This window comes from Ovis canadensis, chromosome 2, assembly GCF_042477335.2.
Source record: "Ovis canadensis isolate MfBH-ARS-UI-01 breed Bighorn chromosome 2, ARS-UI_OviCan_v2, whole genome shotgun sequence".
In the NCBI taxonomy this organism is placed as follows: domain Eukaryota; kingdom Metazoa; phylum Chordata; class Mammalia; order Artiodactyla; family Bovidae; genus Ovis; species Ovis canadensis.
In genome coordinates, this window is record NC_091246.1 from 68,982,077 (window position 1) to 69,005,218 (window position 23,142).

The 23,142-nt window shown below is 34.6% G+C and overlaps 1 protein-coding gene across 32 annotated transcripts in view; it reads right to left on the reverse strand.

The window, feature by feature from the left end:
• Window positions 1-23,142, reverse strand: part of LOC138433557 (putative COBW domain-containing protein 7) — a 61,773-nt gene that overhangs the window by 33,660 nt on the left and 4,971 nt on the right. For all 32 annotated transcript variants that reach the window (XM_069576411.1, XM_069576417.1, XM_069576398.1 and 29 more), the window contains exons 2-7: window positions 19,711-19,797; window positions 17,610-17,706; window positions 16,027-16,118; window positions 8,511-8,570; window positions 7,182-7,219; window positions 1,571-1,617 (exon numbers count right to left, since the gene is read on the reverse strand). In XM_069576411.1, coding sequence (XP_069432512.1) covers window positions 1,571-1,617; window positions 7,182-7,219; window positions 8,511-8,570; window positions 16,027-16,087 — 206 coding nt within the window. In that variant the 5' untranslated portion in view covers window positions 16,088-16,118; window positions 17,610-17,706; window positions 19,711-19,797. The remainder of the gene's footprint in view (window positions 1-1,570; window positions 1,618-7,181; window positions 7,220-8,510; window positions 8,571-16,026; window positions 16,119-17,609; window positions 17,707-19,710; window positions 19,798-23,142) is intronic.

Genomic DNA, 23,142 nt, shown 5'->3' on the forward strand with positions numbered 1-23,142 from the left:
GCAGTTCATGGGGCTGCAGAGTCGGACACAGCTGAGTGACTGCACTGAACTGAAGTGAATGGTATAGCTGGTTATTTTTAAAGAACAACCAGATTCTCAAAAGTAAATCAACTTTAATTCACTGAAAAGCAGGTTTCAACAGTAGGTACACCACAATAATCCCATTTTTATTTAAGTAAATTTCATATGAATAAAGACTGAATGTGTACATCTCAAAATACAGTCAACTGCCATCTTCAAATTGAAGGGCTTCTGTATTTAACTTTATTTTGGTTTCTATGTGTGTGTTAGTTGCTCAGTCGTGTCCAACTCTTTGAGACCCAACAAACTGTGCAGGCTGCCAGGCTCCGCTGTCCATGAATTCTCCAGGCAAGGATACTGGAATAGGTTGCCATTCCCGTTTTACTACTTTCTATTTGGTTTACTTACATTTTCTGTAACAAATGCATTTTAACAACAACAAACTCACAAAAATATTTAAGTTTAGTCTAATGTGAATCATAGCTAAATACCAAATGACATGTTTAGCCAGGATTATAAAACAACAGAGTACCATATTGCAAAATGACAGGGAATCAATCACCTGTTTGTATCATCTGCAGCAAATCTTGGCTCATGGAAAGGAGACCTCCCTTTCAAATCAAACAGCATATTCGGGTACTATTGAAAGTGAAAGTGAAAATCGCTCAGTCCTGTCCAACTCTTTGCAACCCCATGGACTGTATAGTTCATGAAATTCTCTAGGCCAGAATATTCGAGTGGGTAGCCTTTCCCTTCTCTAGGGGATCTTCCCTGGGACTATTGCCTATTCCCAAACTCTTTTCCCATTAACAAGAATATGCTTAGGGTCAGCAAAATAATTTAAATATTCGTAAGTCTAAAGAGAGGGCTTCTCAGGTGGTGCTAGTGGTTAAGAACCAGCCTGCCAATGCAGGAAACATAGGAGACATAGGTTCCATTCTTGGGTCAGGAAGATCCCCTGGAGGAGGAAATAGCAACCCACTTCAGTATTCTTGCCAGGACAATCTCATGGACAGAGGAGCCTGGCAGGCTACAGTCCGTGGGGTCAGAAAGAGTAGGACACGACTGAGCAAGCACTGTAGACTAAGTCTAAAGAGAACCCAATTAGGAGCATAAAGGTATTTAAACAAAAAATTTTCTAAATGTCAAACTGCAACCATTTCTGTATTGTTCCTCTGTTGCGTTGAATAACAGTGAACATTTGAGTCAAATGAATTACTGTGAAAGAAGGCAGGAAGTGAATCAACTCTTGTTTAACAATCATTTTCAATCCCGAAGAAACTGTATGAGAACAACAAAATATTTTTAAATGTTAACATACTAAAAGTTCCTCACAAAGAACAAATGGGCTCAGCACTCAGTTTATGCTGTAATATAGTTTTAAATAAAATTTTAGTTATCAGACCATTATAAATAGGAATAATTCAAACACAGGAAGAATATTTTCCTTGATTATGTTTTTGTTTCTCAGTTTGTTTTGTTTTTCCTATCAATAATTTCCTTTTTCCATTTAGCCAGTAATCAGTAAATACTTTAAACAAATGAATACCTAGAAGCTTCATTGATAAGTCCATCAGGTTTTTCTTCTGCTAAATGCTAAACAAAAACAAAATTTGAACAAAAGTTACTGTGGTGTAACACACAACCTAAAGTCAACACAAAGGATTTTTACTTCTTACCTCTAATAAAAACTTCAAGTTCTATTGGTGGTTTAGTCGCTAAGTTGGGTCTGACTCTTGCGACCTCATGGACTATAGCCCACCAGACTCCTCTGTCCATAGAATTTTCCAGGCAAGAATACTGGAGTGGGTTGCCATTTCCTTCTCCAAGGGATCTTCCTGATCCAGGGATCAAACCCAGGTCTCTTGTACTGCAGGTGGATTCTTTACCAAATGAGCTACCAGGAGGGTCCATTAAGTTCTATTATTGAATATCCAAATTCAGGACTAACTTTTCTATCCGAAACCATTTTCTTCCTCACTTGCAAATTTTTTCCTACAGTGAACCTGTGGGGTTTTTTGAGGGGAAGGTGAGGTATAAGGGCTTAAATTTTGTCCTCCGACCTCTTCTTTTTCTTAAATGGAAAACCCTCCAGATTTAAATAATGTCATAAAAACACAGAACATTATAGTTCAGAAATTAGGCATTTTCCTTTTTACAAAACTGTCCTTGTTCTAAATATTCATTATTACTTACTTTTTTAAGAGATAATAACCACCAAAATTATACTTTAATAAACTTCCCTCCATTCCTAGCCCTAGCCCAGAACCAGGCACATTATGAACTCATACTGTGCCCTTGCAATTCCCTAGAAACAAATGATCTGTTGGAAGGACAGTCTTATATTTAGCAAAAAGTTGGTTAACATTTTGCAACCTACACTTGAATGGTCTGGCCTCTCCAGTTAACTTTATTTTGCACCTTGCCAGAGTCACGATAGCACCAAAAATACTCTGACAGAGAAGTCCACAGGATAGTTTTCATCTCTCTGGGAGTACGTATTATTTTTCCAAAATCCTATTTATATCCCTAAAGTCACCAGTGTCGTAAAGTTCTTCTCTAAAAAATGTTTCACCTTCATTACCTTAACCTTCAATAGATGTTCTCTGTCACAAGAAAAAGTTGCCTACTAATGTCAGAGGCAATTTGATTATATAACATTTTTTGTATTTGAATTGAACCCCACAAATTATTAAGTCCTTTTATAAACATGGTCTCATTTATCCCTAATAACAATTATGGGGAATGACTATTCTTATTTCATAAAAGAAAAAACTAAATCTAACACTGTCACCATCACAGGATACCTTTTCATAGGGTGATTTTTCAAAAATTGCAAGAGGGCTCAATAGAAGTAAAATGAACATAATTTAAAAACCTTTGTGAAAGCTTTTTATGTCATATAAAATCATTCTTGTATGCTGCTGCTAAGTCGCTTCAGTCATATCCGACTCTGTGCAACCCCACAGACGGCAGCCCACCAGGCTCCTCCGTCCCCGGGATTCTCCAGGCAAGAACACTGGAGTGGGTTGCCATTGCCTTTTCCAATGCATGGAAGTGAAAAGTGAAAGCAAAGTCGCTCAGTCATGTCCGACTCAGTGTCATTAATAACTGCATAAAATTATATGCATAATAATCACCTAAAATTATATTCAAAATTATTTCATCAAATCAGTTTTACAATTCATGAAAAGGTAGATCATTAAGGTATTTGGATAGTTTGGAACCTAAGAGCAAACTGGTAATCATTTTATTTACTAGTCTTGGTAAAGTCTATAGAGAAAAACTTTTTTTCTCCTAAAAGTTTGCCAAATTCTATTTTTGGGGAAACTAGTCTAAACTAAAACTAGAGTAATGATGCACTGATTCCACTTTAGGTGCAAAATGATACCACTTTAGGTGCAATCCTATAAATTCAACTGGTAGGCTACAGTCCCTGGGGTTGCAGAGAGTCAGACATGACTGAAGAAACCCAGAATGCATGCTGAATAGATAAGTGGATGTTGTTATCTGAAGAATACTACATAATGTGCAGCAACAAACCCCCTTCTAGTCAGTAGGAAATCTATTTAATAAAGATGTATTTTTAGCAAGGCAAATGTCTCTGAATGGTCCTATAATATTGAATTCTTTCAAATTTTTGAAATAGTTTCAAAATATTTTGTATTTTGATCTTTTGAAAGATTTATTTACATATGAATTTGGGGCTTTTCAGCTGTGAGCTGGAGGAGTGTGAAAAAGATATAGCAAGAAAACCAGAGATTTTTTTTTAATTTCCATACCTAAGCATAACTAATAAATAATATAGTATTTTCACAAAGTAACTCATGTTTTTAATACATCCAGTCTCCAGAAGATCAAAAATTTTCACTCGAAGCTAATGGGGCATGTAATCTATCTTCAAAAGATTAGAAATTTTCACTCAACGCTAACATGGACTGAACTAACATTTTATGATCTCTAGGAAGTCAAGAAGCATCAAATACACAAACATATTAAAACTGCCCCAAATAAAAACCTACCAATAAGTACAATTCTATTAAGAATATGATATGTAATAAACATATAAAAAAGCAGAAGAGATAAATGCCCCTGTTCTATGTAAATATGAAGGCTATACAAACATAAACAAATAATAAATGCACATTAACATTTATTTTCTCTGGCTATCAGCTCAACATTTCCTTTATGCAACTTCTTACCTTCGAAAGTCAAACTCTGCAAAAAGACTAAAACCAGTGTCTGCGATTCAAAAGGACATTTTCCGGTGACTTACACCATTAGTCATTAAGTTAGATGACTCCCATTTACAAAGTTAAAAAATAGAAACTGTGACATTCTACTCTATCTATACAGGTAAGGAAGAAAACATTTTTGCAATGTTTTTTTCAAAATATTTTATGTGTGTGTATCCCCAACAGATGCCTCATCGCTGCTTAGAGACTGGCTTTTGCTCACATATCAGAAAAGATTTTAAAAAATTTGGCAGTATTTAATCAAACATATCAAAAAGGTTAAGGTTCCACCCTCTAACTTAGCATAGCATAAAAATAAATCCTTTGAAATAACACCACTGTATGATACAACTTCAGGAAGGGTTTAGAGGGTGTCCCTTTTCTACAGAAATAGAAACAGCCTGGTAGGAAAGAAAGTAAAAAACACTGTTTTGACCAAAGTAGAAAGAAATCTAGTGTCAAAGATGTCAGATGACACTAAAAAAAAAAAAAAAAGGCAGCAGCAGCTATTTCTTTCCAATGGATTGGTTATAGCTAACACTATTTTAGCTTTAAAAAAAAGATTATTGCATAATGTCAGTCTATTTATTTTTCTGGTCTTTTCTAAGCCAAACTGTTTACTGACTGAATTGTTTCAACAGCTTGTGCAATATAACAGAAGAACCAAAAAGAAACCTCTGACTTGACCTTTTCTGTGTAACTTCATTCTTTGATTCTATTGCATTAAATGCTGTCACATTCTTAGAACTGAAGAGGACAATGTCAGTAGCCTGGGTGTCAAGTCCTAAGAATAGAGAGCTGTCATTTGAAGTTGTCCAATTCTTTGCCCATGATTAAAAAATGAATATTTCAGATCAATGGGTGACAATCCCATTAGAGTGATAGCCCATGATATCAATTACCACTTCAGTTTCAATTTGGCTGGCTGGCCACAGGGTACCATTTCTCAGGTTTACTTGTGATGGGCTGGCTCTGTGAAGCATGACACCCTTAAATTGCTGCCCATTATCCAAGTGTCATTCCTTGTACTGCCTCAGAATTCTCTGAATCACAAGCAGCTCCCGAGGTCAAGCTTTGCAACCAAAGGAATTGGACAAGTTGGCAAATTCTTTATATAAAGGAAAAGTTATTTATTTGGCACCTGACTTAGAAAATCTGAAGTTTCCATTATCCTGACAGTATGTCAGTTTTGTGTAGGTATATTGATTTAATAATTTAAGAGGTTTTATCAAGGTGGCAGGGGGTTAAATGTTTACTGTGTTTGCATTATTCAGAATGTTGCTTTGCTTTTTTTGGCTTCTATCACACTCATAATAGATTCTATTTAACTCTTTTCCACACCCAAATATACATAAATACATAAAGAGCTTGATTTGGCACAAAGCACTTTTAAGTCCATCAAAACAAACAAACAAAAATCCTGCTATCTATCCTGTAAATATTCCAAATTTGGTAATAAACTTATACAGGGGATGGATTCAAACATGCTCTTTAATAAACATTCAGTGACGAATTTTGACTTTTTTCGTTTTGTTTTGCTTCTTCTGTAAGCATTTTACTAGAAATATCATGATTTCAGGATAGCTGGAATATTTCAGAGAAAAACTATAATATCTGGGATCTTTCTTTGGTTCTTAAGACTATTAATAAAATTTGACTTAACATCTAAAAATGAATTATTTCCCAAACTTCGCAAATTCGGGTCTCTCTATTCCTGAGGGAACTGAAGGGCTGATGAAGGGGTATTATTAGTAACCCATTTAACAAGCCTGCCATCATAATGTTATTGAAGGTTTGAGAGAAAAACAAACTTGTTCAAATTAAGAAATTCAGTTATAATGTGGGATAGAACACAAAATGGATGTGAATTTTAAAACATTACGTTTAAACTTCTAAGAAGTGATTACTCTGAGCATTATACATATTCCCAGACCAGATCAAGAGATGGAGGATAATTTTATCCTCTTCTGCCTTTAGTAATAACTCACTTGGAAAGTTGAGAAACACTACTTTATTCAGCAATATGCATTTTAAAATCTGACTATTTTTCATTTTGTAAACTGAAGTTCATTTAAATGCGTTTGAGCACCTTGGTAAGCTGCAAAAAATTCACAGCAAGATGCCTTTTAAAGGGGAGTTTCTCCTCCCAAACCTAGGCATAAATCCTGATTTCTTCAAAATATGGCAAAGCACTATATTTTTTAAAAACTCAATCATCTCCAGCTTGTGTCTGACAGCAGTTTAACAAGAAAAATAAGCTCTCATATGCTCATATCAAGCTCAATTTCCTCTATCAAACAGAAAGACTTATCAATATTGGGGCTGAATCCTAGGGAGGGGTTACATATACCCAAACTTTGTGCTGTAAAGAAAGAAAAAGAGAAATCGCTCAGTCGTGTCCAACTCTTAGCGACCCTATAGACTGTAGCCCACCAGGCTCCTCTGGCCACGGGATTTTCCAAGCAAGAATACTGGAGTGGTGTACCATCTCCTTCTCTAGGGATCCTATACATTTTTATTATAAATATTACACTTTCAACTTTTATCACATCAAGTCAGAGAAGGAGAAAATAAACAGTTAACTTAAAAATACAAAATAATAATTAAATGAAATACAAATTTCATCTATTGTTCAGGATATGTAAAAAAACTATTTTTTTTTTACCGTATTTGCTTTATTCCTCTTCATGCTAAGTTCCCAAAACATGATATATTAAATTAAAAATGTAAATCACTGGCTTAATATACAGTTCTCTGATAATATTACTGCCATTTTAAAAAGCAGTATCTTTCATATTTACAGTGGAAAATTATTTTTGTTAAGGATGTTTCAAACAGACACAAATATAGAAAAAACAATATAATCAATCCCCATATACCTAGCTCTTAACAAATAATGAGTAACTCAGAAATTTTTCAACTTACTTTTAATCCATATTTTGAATCCACAACAGTTATGATACCTACAAAGGAATAAATCTTTTAATCATTTTTACCCTTAAGAATGAAAATTAAAACTAATGCATTTCAGTTCACAAATGTCACTCAATAAAATAATATTTTTTTCTCTTGACAGCACTGCAATTTAACTCCATTCCATTAGTAAGTAGATGCACTTCAAACATGTCCTTAGCACTATTCTAAGGCACAAGATAGGATATAATAAAAACAAATGTTTAAAATTAAATAAAAAAGAAAATAAGATTTTTCTGGCCTTTAAAAAGCTTATAATCAAAAATATGATGAGATGAATTTCATAATGTAAAGCGGAAAGTGACAGATAAATCACACAAGATAGCTTATCTTCAGTTTACTTTCACATAATCAAAAATGAAACTTTTCTTATTTAAAACATAGCTTAACAAATCTGAGGCATCTTAGAATATCTTATTCCTAACATCTCTCACCAATCTAACTCACACAGTTCTTTTATCTAATATGTACCTAAATTTCCAAATGATCAATTAGTTGGGCAATCTCTGAATTTATATGCTAAATTATCTTCAGAAGGATAACAACAGAATGAGTTTTGATGATGCCTAAAGAATTTAACCAGCTATATTTCATATATATTAGGGCCAAATGATGAGGCCCAGTTTCAGCAATTCTTAAAGTTTCAAGAAAGGTGGGGGATGTTTCAGGGGATATATGTGCCTAATTCAGAAAGTTTCTAATACGCCTAAAATAAAGTCTATGAATAAGACTGCCCAAAAGTGTTAGTGGGTAATGGATAGGGAACTTTAACTGTTACCTTCAAGGGAAAAGGAAAGTAGAAATTTGATCCCCATCCTATATATGTTTTTTAAAATAAAAAGTTGTATCAGTTCAGTTCAGTCGCTCAGTCATGTCCAACTCTTTACGACCCCATGAATCGCAGCACGCCAGGCCTCTCTGTCCATCACCAACTCCCGGAATTCAATCAAACTCACGTCCATCGAGTTGGTGATGCCATCCAGCCATCTCATCCTCTGTCATCCCCTTTTCCTCACATCAGCGAATGTAGAAAATCTACATAGTATTTTTAAAAGAAAACCTTAATAGAAACACTAAACTGGGAGTTGAGATCATAATGGACATCTAGTTCTAATACTGTTTGGGACTTTAGAATCTGTTCAAAGACATCATCATCAAACCGAACAAGCTTAAAAAGAGTTATCAATACAAGGAATTAGAGGTATAATATGAATAAACAAAAGTGATCTTAATATTACATTTTACTCAAAAATTTAAAGAAAAATTCATTTCTAAACTTACCATCAAGATAAATATCAACCCCCAATTCAGCATCAACCCAAAACATAGAAGCTACAGCACCTGAAAATATATAATAATACTCATCAAATAAAAAAACATTTCTTCAAACTAGGAAACAAAATTCTATCCATAATGACTTAATCTGCCCCAATGGAATTAGCAGGCAAATACATATATGAATAAAATATGGGTTTTCAATCTTCTTAAGGGAATATAGAACCATTTATTATTTTATATCTATTTCTTGCCCTCTCTTTTACTTCAATTTAAAAAAGAAGAACAGGTATTATTACATACAAATACAATATCAAGCTTTTACCAATGCCATAATAATTTACTAATAAATATTATCAAATAATTTGAGCAGAATGGCTATATGTACATAGGTCTAATTTTTATTTTCTCTCTCCTGAATAAAATAATCATACAGTTCACAAATAATTATCTCCCTAAAGGAAAACAAAGCAAATACAGATAAATCCAAAATCAGTTGTTCAAACTTTTTTGTAAATTTTCAAAAATTTAAGTTTTACAGAATAAAAGTATGACAAAATTAATTAAGCCCCGACTAATAAATCCTTACACTATTTATTAGTATGGTATATAAAATTTAGAGACTGTTTTGAGGAAAAATAATTTCTAAATAAGAAATTAACACTTGTTTTTGAAAGAAACTGGTTCAGCACCAAACCACACACCCTGATTAGTATGCCACAACACACAAAAAAGAAAACTGACAGCAAAGAAAGAATTTGATTTTTCAAAGCATCAGAGCCCTATTAGTGACAGAGCTGTCGAAAAGAATGAGTATGGGGAAAAACAAGGATAACTGAACTCATTCCAGTGTCTAAAGCTGTCCACCTACCCTGACAAGATGTGGTCTCCCAAGCATCACTCTGTGTCAACAATGAAATACCTGTCAACTGTTTACAGTGATTACTCATGCAGGATATAGCAAGGGCCACAAGATCTAATGGTTTCCTGATACCTATTGATTTTTTCCCAAAAACTTAATAGTTTTCCAATTTGACTGAAATAGGATTTGTGAGTAACAGGGGCTGAATCAATGCCTGTCCTTTTCAAGGAAATTACTTTACCGTGACAATTATTTAGCTTAGAACCGGAGGGTGTCAGTCTCCTCAACAGGAAACAACTGAATTGCCAATAAAAATTTTCTTCACTTACTTGACTAACAACATGATTTTAATTAATGAAGGAGAAAAAGTAAATCTATTGTGAATATCATTACTTCAAATAATAAGTTATTTTTAAAAGTATTCATTTTTCCACTCAGTAAAATTTCTAACATTGTACACAAATATTTTTTAATTCACTGATTTCTATTCAGATAGCTTGTAAGTCCAATAGTTCACATTTGCATAGTATTAATTTGAGCTTTAAGACTGTATTAGAGCTTTTATTCTAAACCTAATGTGTATCTTTGGTTTAATACTTACCAGACTACACATGAAAGAACTACTTAAAATTTGGATGCAGGTGTTTTCCAGGAGAAATAAAGATGAGAGAATGCAGTTAATCAGTGATTCTAAATCCAGGGTGATTCTTCTCCTTAGGGACTATTTGGCAATGCCTGGGGAAATTTTTGGTCATCTCAACCATGGGAATGCTGCTGGCATGTAGTAGGTAGAAGGGACTCTATTAAACATCATACAATGCACAGGCCAGTCCCCTCTAATAAACAATTATCCAACCCAAAATGTCATTTATACCAAGTTAAGAAACTCTGAGCTAAATTATAGAATCTCCATTCTTCAAAATCTCTTAAAACATAAAAATAAATAAAAATTTGAAAGTCAAATTTTATCAGCAGCAACCAAATAAACAAACCTCTGATGTAATTTTTGGATGATAGTAAAAATAAGAAATAGGAAGTTCTATGTGATTTATGATAGCTCTTATATCTACCCCAAACCTCAACAAGAGTTATACAGAAATAGTTTACAAAATCCTGTATTTATCATTTTATTCCAAAATCATGAGAAGTAGAACCAAGGGAGAAATAAGCAATACAGAAAAGTTCAACAAAGAAATTTCAAGAGTAAAATTTTCTGCCTCCACATTTTCAGGGGAGAAGGTCACTTTCCAGGGCTCAAAGCAAAATGGAGAGAGAGGTCTGAAGCTCAAGGATGCCCCTACAAAAGGTATGCGAAATCCATCCAGAAGTAGTTCGAGCTAATACAAGAGCGGAACACTTGGTATTGTGAGAGAGCAGAGCCTAAATTATCACATCGCCCATCTGTCTCTCTCAACCACTTCTTTTCTGTTTCCCCATCCCTCAGGAATACCCAGCTTTCAAACCGAGGCCCAAGAGACCAGCAAGCTTAGGTAACATGGGTAGGGTATTTAAAAAATTCATGAACACCACATCTTAGTAGAGAGAAGTTTTCTGAGTCTCCCACATTAAGCATAAACACAGTGAAAAAATTATGCATATGTATTACAGCTTAGGAGAAGCAAAAAAAGATAAAAGGAGGAAAGGGAAAAAATGAACAAATAAATGGGGAATACCAATGGCAAAGAACCTGTTCTGAATGGAAACATAACTGAAGAAACAAAAGAAAATTTCCAAGAGGTTTTTTTTATAATAAGGAAAAACAATATAATCTTAATTAAAAACAAGCACTAGGGAATTGCCTGGTAGCCAGTGGTTAAGACTTAGCACTTTCACTGCTGGCCATAACCTAGGTTCAATCCCTGGTCAGGGAACTGAGATCCCACAAGCTGCATGGCATGGCCAATAAAAATTTTTTAAAAAGGGCAAAAAGAAACAAGTAAAACTAATTTTTTTTAAAGACAAGAGTTAAAAAATAAACAAGCTCTAAAGCAAAATAAACCAGAATAATATGAAAAGGTAGTTTGGAATGCTAAAGAAATAAACTTAAGGCCAATATACCATTATTTAATGAATTAATTCATTTAAACCATCAACAGGCATTGATGGAAACAGAACTACTGACAAAAAGGAAGATTTGAGATGATTACAGTAAATGCAGAGGCAAAAGGCAAACCAAAACAATTAGAAGATAATAAATACGGAGAACAAATGAAAATTCAATGTAAGAAAAATTGGTGTCATAAAGAAGAGAACTCAATAATTTGACGGAAAAATTCTTCATGGTAATAAAGGAAAAAGTCCCTAAATGAAGCACTAAACCTACAGACAAAAGAGTGTATTGTAAATCCAGGAGAATATGATTATGAATGACACCGAGATGTATCTTGGCTATATTACTGAATTTAAAAAATAAAGAAAAAAATTTTCAGGCATTTTAAATGGAAAAACAAGTCACTTTTAGGGAGGCAGTTAAGAAAAAAAAATCAGACTTTTCCACAGTAAAATTCATTGCTCCAATATAATAAAATAATGACCACAAAGTTTGAGGAAAAGTCTTCTCTAATGATATTACCTCCTCATAGCTTGTGGTTCAAGAATGAAAACAACAGGCAGACATTCTCAAACATTAAAGGAAACAACATTGAAACTCACAAATCCTTCCAGATGAAATGAAAAGAAAATACAGAACAAGGAAATTCAGCCAAGCAAAATATTAAGAGATCATAGAGCAACATTTTCAAAGTTCTGAGGGAAAGAAATTGTGATAGAAAAATTTTATACCTAGCCAAGTCATCCCGCAAATATTAAAAAAAAAAAAAAGAAAGAAAAACATTCTCAAGCAATGACGTATGCAAGATCTCCAGGAATACAAGACTGAAAGCTTGAAAAGATTACCAGACCATGTGTGCGTGCACACGTGTGCTAAGTTGATTCAGTTGTGTCTGACTCTTTGTGACTCAATGTAGCCTGCCAGGCTCCTCTGTGCATGGGATTTTCCAGGCATGAATACTGGAGTGGGTTGTCATGCCCTCCCACATGGGATCTTCTCAACCCAGGGATCGAACTCCAGTTTCTTATGTCACCTGCATTGGCAGGTGGGTTCTTTACCACTAGTGCCACCTGGGAAGCCATGATCATGAAGTTCAGTCAATCAAGAGCCCAATCAACTCAGGAACTCAGAAGTTACTGTGCTGGTAATGACAACTGAAATGGTTTAAACACAGAACTAAACAAAGTATGACAGAATATAAATGTTAGAAACCTTGACAACACAGCAAAGGAAACAATGAACCAAAACCAGATAGGAGAACCTGGAATGTGTTAATTTTCTCATCCTTTATTCCAGACAGTCAACAGATACCAACCTGAAACTTTAAATGGGTAGTTAAAAAAAATAACTTGTCTAATTTATGTCCTTTATAATCTTTTATTTTTTTAACTCACATCTCTAGCAGTGAAGAAGTATTTATCTGACATTCAGCAATTCTTTCACTTCTTTCAAGTCCTCTTCTAAGTTCAAGTGAAAGTGAATTAATAATTAATAAGAATAGCACCCAAAATGTGATCCTATTTTATAAAATTACCTCAGCATATTTACACAAAGAGCAGGCTCTCCCAAACTTACGCATATGTGAGAATCACATGGGGGGCCTATTGAAACAGATTTCTGGGTCCTGCCCTTGGAGATTCTGATTCCACAGAGCTGAGATGAAGCCCAAGAATCTGTATTTTTCCAAAGCTCTGAGCTAAGGCTGATGCTGTCATTCAACATACCACAACAAGTAGCCCTGGCACAGAGAAATCTTGGAATAAAATTTACCTGTTTGTATTTTACAGGGCAACATTTTTCTTTTTAACTTTCTTCTTTGTATCTTCTTAAGTACTACTGCATATTTTTTTTAATAATCAATATTTCATTTTTAACTAAACAATAAAAGTCATTATTCTAAAGAAAGAAGAAACATTCATCTGTTTATACCTATATCTGTGCAAAAGCTTTCTGAGATTTTTATTTAACTTCTACTTCCTCTGAAAAGCCGAACTGTGTTTCAGTAAATTCACCTACTCTCAGAATCACAAGAACTTTTCTCTATACAGTGGCTATAACAAAAGACATTGAAATTTTATTTCAAAAAAAGGCACATAGTATATTTCCCTATCTTACCAGACTTAAATTAATATTCAACATCAATGTAATGGTTCAAGTCCTATCATCAGTTAGACCTCTTGGAAATGTATGAAACTGTATGAAAAATCAATGCCTAGTATCAATATAAGGACCAAAAGAGCTCAACTCAATCCCAATTTGAAAACACAGGTACAATGTTATTATGCAATAATTCAAAATAAATTAACAATTGATTACAGTAAACCTTCAGTGCACTCCAGTATTCCTTTTAAACAATTATGACCCCTTAGTTCTTTAATATGATTTTATGGTGCAGTGTCATAGACTTAGATGAAAAAAGAAATGGGTCAGACTTACAAAACTAAATGTTCTGCAAACTAGGAATAAAATGTTACCTAACCCCCTGATGTTCAAGCTGGTTTTAGAAAAGGCAGAGGAACCAGAGATCAAATTGCCAACATCTGCTGGATAATGGAAAAAGCAAGAGAGTTCCAGAAATACATCTATTTCTGTTTCATTGACTATGCCAAAGCCTTTGACTGTGTGGATCACAATAAACTGGAAAATTCTGAAAGAGATGGGAATACCAGACCACCTAACCTGCCTCTTGAGAAACCTGTATGCAGGTCAGGAAGCAACAGTTAGAACTGGACATGGAACAGACTGGTTCCAAATAGGAAAAGGAGTACATCAAGGCTGTATATTGTCACCCTGCTTATTTAACTTCTATGCAGAGTACATCACGAGAAACGCTGGGCTGGAAGAAACACAAGCTGGAATCAAGATTGCCGGGAGAAATAGCAATAACCTCAGATATGCAGATGACACCACCCTTATGGCAGAAAGTGAAGAGGAGCTAAAAAGCCTCTGGATTAAAGTGAAAGAGAAGAGTGAAAAAGTTGGCTTAAAGCTCAACATTCAGAAAATGAAGATCATGGCATCTGGTCCCATCACTTCATGGGAAATAGATGGGGAAACAGTAGAAACAGTGTCAGACTTTATTTTTTTGGGCTCCAAAATCACTGCAGATGGTGACTGTAGCCATGAAATTAAAAGACGCTTACTCCTTGGAAGAAAAGTTATGACCAACCTAGACAGCATATTCAAAAGCAGAGACATTACTTTGCCGACTAAGGTCCATCTAGTCAAGGCTATGGTTTTTCCTGTGGTCATGTATGGATGTGAGAGTTGGACTGTGAAGAAGGCTGAGCGCCGAAGAATTGATGCGTTTGAACTGTGGTGTTGGAGAAGACTCTTAAGGGTCCCTTGGACTGCAAGGAGATCCAACCAGTCCATTCTGAAGGAGATCAACCCTGGGATTTCTTTGGAAGGAATGATGCTAAAGCTGAAGCTCCAGTACTTTGGCCACCTCATGTGAAGAGTTGACTCATTGGAAAAGACTCTGATGCTGGGAGCGATTGGGGACAGGAGGAGAAGGGGACAACCGAGGATGAGATGGCTGGATGGCATCACGGACTCAATGGACATGAGTCTGAGTGAACTCCGGGAGATAATGATGGACAGGGAGGCCTGGCGTGCTGCGATTCATGGGGTCGCAAAGAGTCGGACACGACTGAGCGACTGAACTGAACTGAAATGTTATTTGAGTAAAAAGGAACAGAAACCCATGGTTAGGAACAGGTAGACTTTGTGTAGCTTTCAACAGGGAAGTTTAAATGTAATTCCATTCAGAGTTAAAACTTCATAGATAATCATTGCTAATTCCACACTAGAAAAAAGACCCAGCAGGGTTTCCCTGATAGCTCAGTTGGTAAAGAATCTGCCTGCAATGCAGGAGACCCCAGTTCCATTCCTGGATCATGAAGATCTGCTGGAGAAGGGATAGGCTACCCACTCCAGTATTCTTGGGCTTCCCTTGTGGCTCAGCTGGTAAAGAATCTGCCTGCAATGCGGGAGACCTGGGTTCAATCCCTCGGTTGGGAAGATTCCCTGGAGAAGGGAAAGGCTACCCACTCCAGTACTCTGGCCTAGAGAATTCTATGGACTGTATAGTTCATGGGGTCGCATCCGCACGGGGTCGAAAAGAGCCGGACACAACTGAGCAATTTTCACTTTCAGGCTTGATTTTACTCTATACCTTATAATAATATTTAAAATTAAAATGATTTCAAGCTTAGTAGTAGGAAAACAAACGCTAACAATTAATTTAAGAGAATAAGTATTTCTGGGATTTAACTCCAAAAGTCCTTAAACATATACCTGAAGTAGAATGTCTCCTTTTTTTCTATGTTTTACTAGATTTTTCTAGAAGTTTTAACAACTCTTCTTCCTACCAATAATCCTAAATCAACTGATAGAAATTGAAATGCTATTAGCATGTTAAAATTATCAAACACTTTGATTGTCATTCATCTGCAAAAGAAACATGACTCAGTATTTTTTCTCCTTTAAATTAAAAAAATAATTAATCTAGAATAAAGCTTTAATATTCATTTTATATATTTCTCTAGAATATTTATTTTAAAATGTTTAAGAACTATGTTTTGGTTTTTGATAATGACATTTCTTACCAGGATCTGCTAATCCAGTGGTCTCTAACAGTATGTAATCAAATTTCCCTTTCTTCTTCATCAAATTCTCAATAGCTCTAAGGCCATTGTCCCTGGAGAACAGGAAAACATGATATACAGTTGATTGTCTGAATATTTTAAAGTGATCATCACAAACATTTAAAAATATATTTAGCAACCAGGGATAAAAATATATTTAGGCATGCAAAAATTTACTTCACTCCCAAGCTTCTAACATGTCTATCCAATTTCACCAGTTTTGGGGAGCAGGGAGGAATGGATGCACATATGCTGACAAGTAACAAGATATTAGATAAAAGCAAAGGAAAAAAAAAAGCAGAGGGAATTTTAATTTACTGGACTAAAATAAGTCAGAACCTGTTTTTTTATAGCTTTATGAAAGAAAAAGATCAATACAGAAAATGACAAAATGTATGAATTACAGTAGCTTAATAGAACAGCTAAAGGGATATCTACAATTAAATACCTTTTATTTCTGTTCTGAATAAGGGTAGTAGGCTTTAATTTCCCTTTTTTCTTAATAATATTAAAAACACAAGAAAACATTTAATTTTAAGTGGCTAAGAAAACCTATTGTACTTTAGCCTTTATAATACACTTGACTCACAGTCAAAACATCTAAGATAGTAAATGATTTAGAAGAAATTTAATTCACTGGACTATACAAAATCCAGGTATTAATTTTCATAATTTGCTCAACAAACTTTTGAATGACTACTGTGTGTCATTCCTTTTCTAAGAGTGGTTATATTGTTGAATAAAACATTCACTGTCCTTGAAACAACTATCACTGGTAGAACATGAAGTTTTTTCTTTTTTGTGGTCATTTATATTGTTGTTAGAGATTGAAATCTTGGAAATAAGACCAATAACTTATTACATTCAGAACAATCATTTTTAAAATATGAAACGAGACTTTTGTGCACCACAGGGATCATTAATTAAAACGTGATGTCAAAAACAACAAAAATAAAATTCAATAAAATGACCACAGTACTAGAGCTAAGACAATAAGAAACACTTTAAGAAAATGTATCCTAATCTTGGTTCAAGTAACTAGATATGCAGACTTGTAATGTCTTTTAGTCTTAATTCCCTTATATGTTCAACAGGTAAAATAATATCCACCTGGAAGATCTATATTGTGAATTAACATGATTATCAAAAACAACTAACAAATGTCCAAGTACCTAAAATTGAGAGATTTCTCCTTAATCCTTAGCATTTAAGGAATAAGATCATTTTAAAAATGAAAAACAAAAGCCTGCTATTTATCTCTTAAAACTGAATTAATGTGAATAATTGAGAAATTTAGAAAGGACTTCGTGAGAAGTCCACAGTGACCACACTGCCATAATGTACCGAATAGTATTAAAATTAATAAATTTCCATCTGTTAAAAAAGAAAAAGAAAATGCATCCTAATAGGTGTATCTTCTATTTGAAAACACAATGAAGAAGATTATGAAGATTATGTTAATTTATGTTAGAAAATCAAAGCTGGAAATATAAGCAGTAAACATTTACAGAAGCCAACAAGCACAGAGTATATCCATTTCTTACTTTACAGAACAGCAGAGGCAACCGTTTCTAAGTTCCAGCCATTCTTCATAGAGTTCTCCACCTTGGCTGACAGCTAAGGATTTCTCCACTGCACTTCCTAGTAATTAACAGGAAGCACTCTTTAGATTATGTCCACTCATCAACCAAAAACAAAGATGATGATACTCAATAGTACACCAGATTTCGAAGCAGAAAAATGTATTTCATAATTTGTATTCTTTCATTCTGCTCAGGCTATCTCAATATTTTAAACTATACTACTCTAGATTATTTTATTTTTTTCTTTCTTTAAAAGGATTTAAGCCCCTAAAGAGACAACTGCAAAATTAATGAAAGTTACCTACTTCCTCTCTAGGCCTCTTACTAGACTGCTGCCATTTCCTAATAAAATAAAAAAGCTATTTTAAAGGCATTCTTTCTTGTCCATGGCCAATTCTCTAGGTTTTTATACATATGCCTTTCAGTCTCTTACATATTTTTTCTTTTCATTCTTTCTCTAAATTGTTTCAGTGTCTACTAGACAGACTGTTCAGCATTCCCTTTATGAATAATACCCTTAGTTCATTTTAAGGAAGTTTGCTTGGCCAGGGTACCAATGTGTTCAATTAAAAATTAAATTTTAATCAAATACACACATGCTTCTTAGCAATGCTTACTTGAGAAAAAATACAGTATATATGAGAGTCTGAGATGTTTGTTATCAATAAAAATGATTAAAAAAAAGTCTTACTTTTCCTCCAACAAAGAAACATGCCCAAGCCAGGAAAGTTCTAAATATCCATTAAAGCAAATGATAAGGAAAAAAAACTAAATAATTTTTCACTGATATATATTTTATGTTTATGTTTTAGTTAGGCAAGGGGTTGCTACAGAACTCAGGGTATAGAGAACATTTATAAAATGAAAAGGAAAGTATTATAAATGCTGTAAAGGACAAAGCAGTTAAAAAAAATACAGAAAGACTGAACAAAATAGTAACAAATGATAATAAATGTAATCAACATCCAACAGAAGATCAATTAATAAGAACTTAGAATAAAAACTATGATTTAAAAAATCTTATGATTTTTATTTTTGGCTGACAGGACTCTTAAAGTTTATTGAAATCCTCTTCAGTTTATTAAAACCAGAAATCAAGTTCAACTAACAGGCCTCATCCTTTTCATAAACTTAGTTCCTTTACTGATTTGCAACTGAAAAAAAAAAATTTAAGAAAAATTCAAATGAAGTTATATTTTTTTTAGCTAAATGTGAGCTTTTATTGAAATTCAGACCTGAGAAGAAAAACTTATAAAAGTAATCAAGAAGTATGTCTAACACTGCTGTATAAATTTCTTAAAACACAGTTCAGTGAAGACAAAAAACTGGAAAGTTAAATACACATATTTTCACAGATAAGTGAAGTTGCTTGAGGATGGAGACCACATATTTATTTTCTAAGCCTTCTGTTTTAACTGCTTTGCAGAATAATAAACATTCAGTAAGACAGAAGTATTTTCAAATATTTTCAAAACCTGCAGTTAAACAATATAGTCAGCACAAAAGGATCTTCCTAATTGGTACAAAAATCTTCCTGAAAGATTTTCTTTCATCTCCTTAGATTTTTACTTCTGGAGTATTTATGTAAAAATTTAATTAATTCTGGTATGAATTCTAACATTATACAAAGTAAAATTTTATAGAAACAACCTGATTTCAGTATCTCAACTCCATACAAAATAAAACTTGACATGAAGTGAAGTCCTCAATTGTGTCCGACTCTTTGTGACCCCATGGACTGTAGCCTACCAGGCTCCTCTGTCCATGGGATTTTCCAGGCAAGAGTATTAGAGTGGATTGCCATTTCCTTCTCCAGGGGATCTTCCCAACCCAGGGATCAAACCCGGGTCTCCCGCATTGTAGACAGATGCTTTACCGTCTGAGCCACCAGGGAAGTCAAAACTTGACATAAATGAACCTAATTTTTCCAAAACTATCCATAGCAATGTGTTCACATGGTAATACCTTGCATTTTCATTTCTGCATATGGAATATCAATTCACCAGCTGAATTAACTGTTCAATACATTCTTATAGCACGGCATTTATTGAACTTTACTTACCTTCCCCAAATTCATTTAAAATCACTGCTATTCTTTTACTATGTTGCTCCGTCAAAATATAGTTAAGAAGTGTTGTCTTCCCGGCACCTATAAAATACGTTTGTTTTAAATAACAAAAGTCAAAAGACTGATTTTAAAGGGACAAAAATGTTTAAAGAGTCCTAACGCTCTTTAAAATTTGTATGTTATTCAAATATTATTTAACGATGGTAATATGAGATTCTAGAGGAAAAAATTAAAGTACCCTTTGAAAACTATTAAAAATGCTTTATGTCTTATAAAATTTTACAAATATTTACAAACACTCCAATAAGGTGGCTGACATAGCTTTCTTTGACCTCATACGACAAAAAAAAAGTCTTCTATATAACTTAAACAATTAATGTAAGGTTATCTAAATTTTCTATTAAATAAGGAATTATTGAAATAATGGTTCCTGAAGAATAAAGTAGTCATGTAGTTTATAAGACATAAAGTATTTAAATCCCTTTACAGGATGACAGTGTTTCTTAGCCAAGAATAGATAGTTTACTTCCCCCAAATGTACACATAAAGACCTACCTTTTATTTTAACCACACACAAATTCAGAATGTCTATATGGCTGTTTTTAGTATGCTTAAAGCAATCTATAAAATTGATTTTATACACACTCAGTGGTGAATGGACCTAGGAAATGTTAACAGAAGACACAATAATCAGTATTAGAAAAGTTCATATAGCTACACTAACTCTATCCAGTAGGTGGCATAATGCACCTAAATACATTCAGCTCAAGCAGAAGGAAAAAACATTGGTCTTGTGAACATCCATAGAAGGGTGTAAAAAAAAAAAAAAAGATAAATAACCAACCCTAACTGCATATAGATAGTAGTGTAGTCAATTATATAAACATGTAATTTATTTACATATTTTTCTGTTGGTGGGCATACGGGTTGTTCCTAGTGTTTTGCTATTACAGTGTTGCCAAAAAGAACTTGTATACATGCACACAGGTTGTACACATCTTCCGCAGTAACTTTAAAAGATTTCTAGGGTATAATTAGGAGGGATTTACTGAGTAGTAGGATATTAATATCTTCAACCTTTGGGGGCCATATTTGTATAAAAGTTGTTGAAGGGATGGAAGGCTTGTGTTCAGAGGGATTTAGGAAGCTCAGTATCACTAAAGGTTAATACTCATAATGGAAGGAACAGATCTTAAGGACACAGAGCAATAAGGATATTCTTAAAACCAGTCCAAATGTGAGACAAGGGCCCTGAGCATGAGCGCTGCACTAAGCAGTGGCCATGAAAAGGCAAAGGATGGGGTGGCCATGGAAGACTTTGTAGAATTACTAGTGCTTTATAAATAACTATGTGTTTGTGCTCGGTCACATCCAACTCTGCTCATGGACTTTTCCAGACAAGAATACTGGAGTGGGTTGCCATTTCCTACTCCAGGGGATATTCCTGACCCAGGGATCGAACCCGCAACTCCTTCATTGAGGGTTCTTTACTGCTGAGCCATCTTATCAGGAAGCTAAAGATACTAAGACAGTTCAAGCACTCAAGTCTGCTATGGACCGGAGTTTATACTGAGCCTTAGTGAAAAGTGCACAAGACACAACAAACTGTCTCTATCTTCATGAAGTTTAGAAACATTAAGGGAAGTGGGAGAAAGAGGGGGAATTCAGATCAGTAAAGAGGCAACCATGCCACAAGATCATCTAGTCAATAGATGTACAAGATGCCATGGAGCACCTAAAAGGGACATCTAGCCAGAGAACTAACAGTAAGAAGGATGTCTTTCTGGGGCCAAAACACTTGCTCTTTTTAGAAGTAAAAGTAGTTCACTTGGCTGGGCCACAGTTTCTCAGGCTAAAGAGGTTGTCAAGAGCAAGATTATAAACTCATGCCAAGGAATTTGAACTTTAACCCAAATAGAAACTGCTGAAGGGTCTGACAAAATCAGATTGACATTTATTACAGATCATTAAGGCTAAAATACAGAGAACATATTAAAAGGCAATATGACTCAAGACTAGTTAGGAAGCTTTTATAATATTCCAAATGGTTAGGATCACAGAAGCAACCAACATTCACAATGGGATGCTAACATGAAGTTTTGGACATGCAGAGATTGACATGTCTATGAAACATCAAAATAGAAATCACCTGGGTATGAAGTTAAGAAAGAGGGCAGAGGAGGGATAAAAAAAATTTTTAAGGGGAAGCCAGAAAAGTAGGCGGAAAATCAGAAGTAAAATGTGATAGAAACCAAGGGAACAAAAATGCTCAACAATAAGCAGGGAAACCATCTCCTAGATTCAGCAACAAAGTTGGTGGCGTGAGGCCTCATAACTAAGCTTCAGACCATTATCTGCAATGCTCTTCTGATCTACCAGTGAGCAAAATGGGGACGGTGGGGAGAGCAAGTCTAAACTATATTGTTTCAGAACAAAAATTTGCTCAACTTCACAGTGAAGCTGCATCTGAATAACACTGGGGAAATTCCTTTACAAATAAATAAACTCCTTTATAAAATTAACCCTGAGTAAAAATGAAAATAAACTTAAGTCTGCAAAGCAAAAAAGAGAGAGACGGAGTCATGCCAGCGATTTAATTCCCGTTTTTATGTAAAAGGCCCTCAGGTGCACCAAGTTTATACTTGTCTCTAGCAGCATCTAGAAATGATACTATTTTCCCCAGATCATTTCACTTTATATATTTCATTTCACTTCTTTTCCCTACACTTTTAATATGGTATTTATTCCAGCCCTTCTATTTAACTGTAGTTTTAAAATGATACTTCTCAAACTTTTCCACTAAAGTACTCCTAGTGTAAGCACATAACCCGTCCTTCAGGAAACTACTCTGTTTACAAAGTTATGAATTAAGTGACCCCATGAACTCCTGAAAAGCCCTTAAGTTTGAGAAATATAGTCTCGGAGGGCACAGTAATTTTATTCTTACTCTTTCTCCGACAGTACGTTACAAATAGACATTAAAAAAAAAAAAAAGGCTACAATAAAGAGTATTTTACACGAAAGGCAAGAAGAAACCGGCGTGGGGAAGGGAATATACTGAGGAAGAGCCCTTGGGCGTTTACATAAAGGACACCTTTAATGAGAACCTAATTATAAAACATGCGTTTCTTGCCCCACTAAGCATAAGAGAAAAGCAAACTGAGACAAGTGACTGGTATTTCCATTTTCAAGTTAGGCAGTGAACTTCAGAAATGCAACTTGTTAGGGGTCACATGCATAATGAGGGGCGGGTCCGTGCTTCACACTGCAAAGCTAGAACTAGTTTTAAAAATGCGAGGCTAATTTTCAACCTCAGTTGATAAATGCGACCCTAACGCGGAGGGGTCTGAGCATCATTAACCCGTGAGGTGAGAAGGATCCCGTACGGGGAGCAACTGACCCAGCCCCTACCTCAGAGACTCTGGC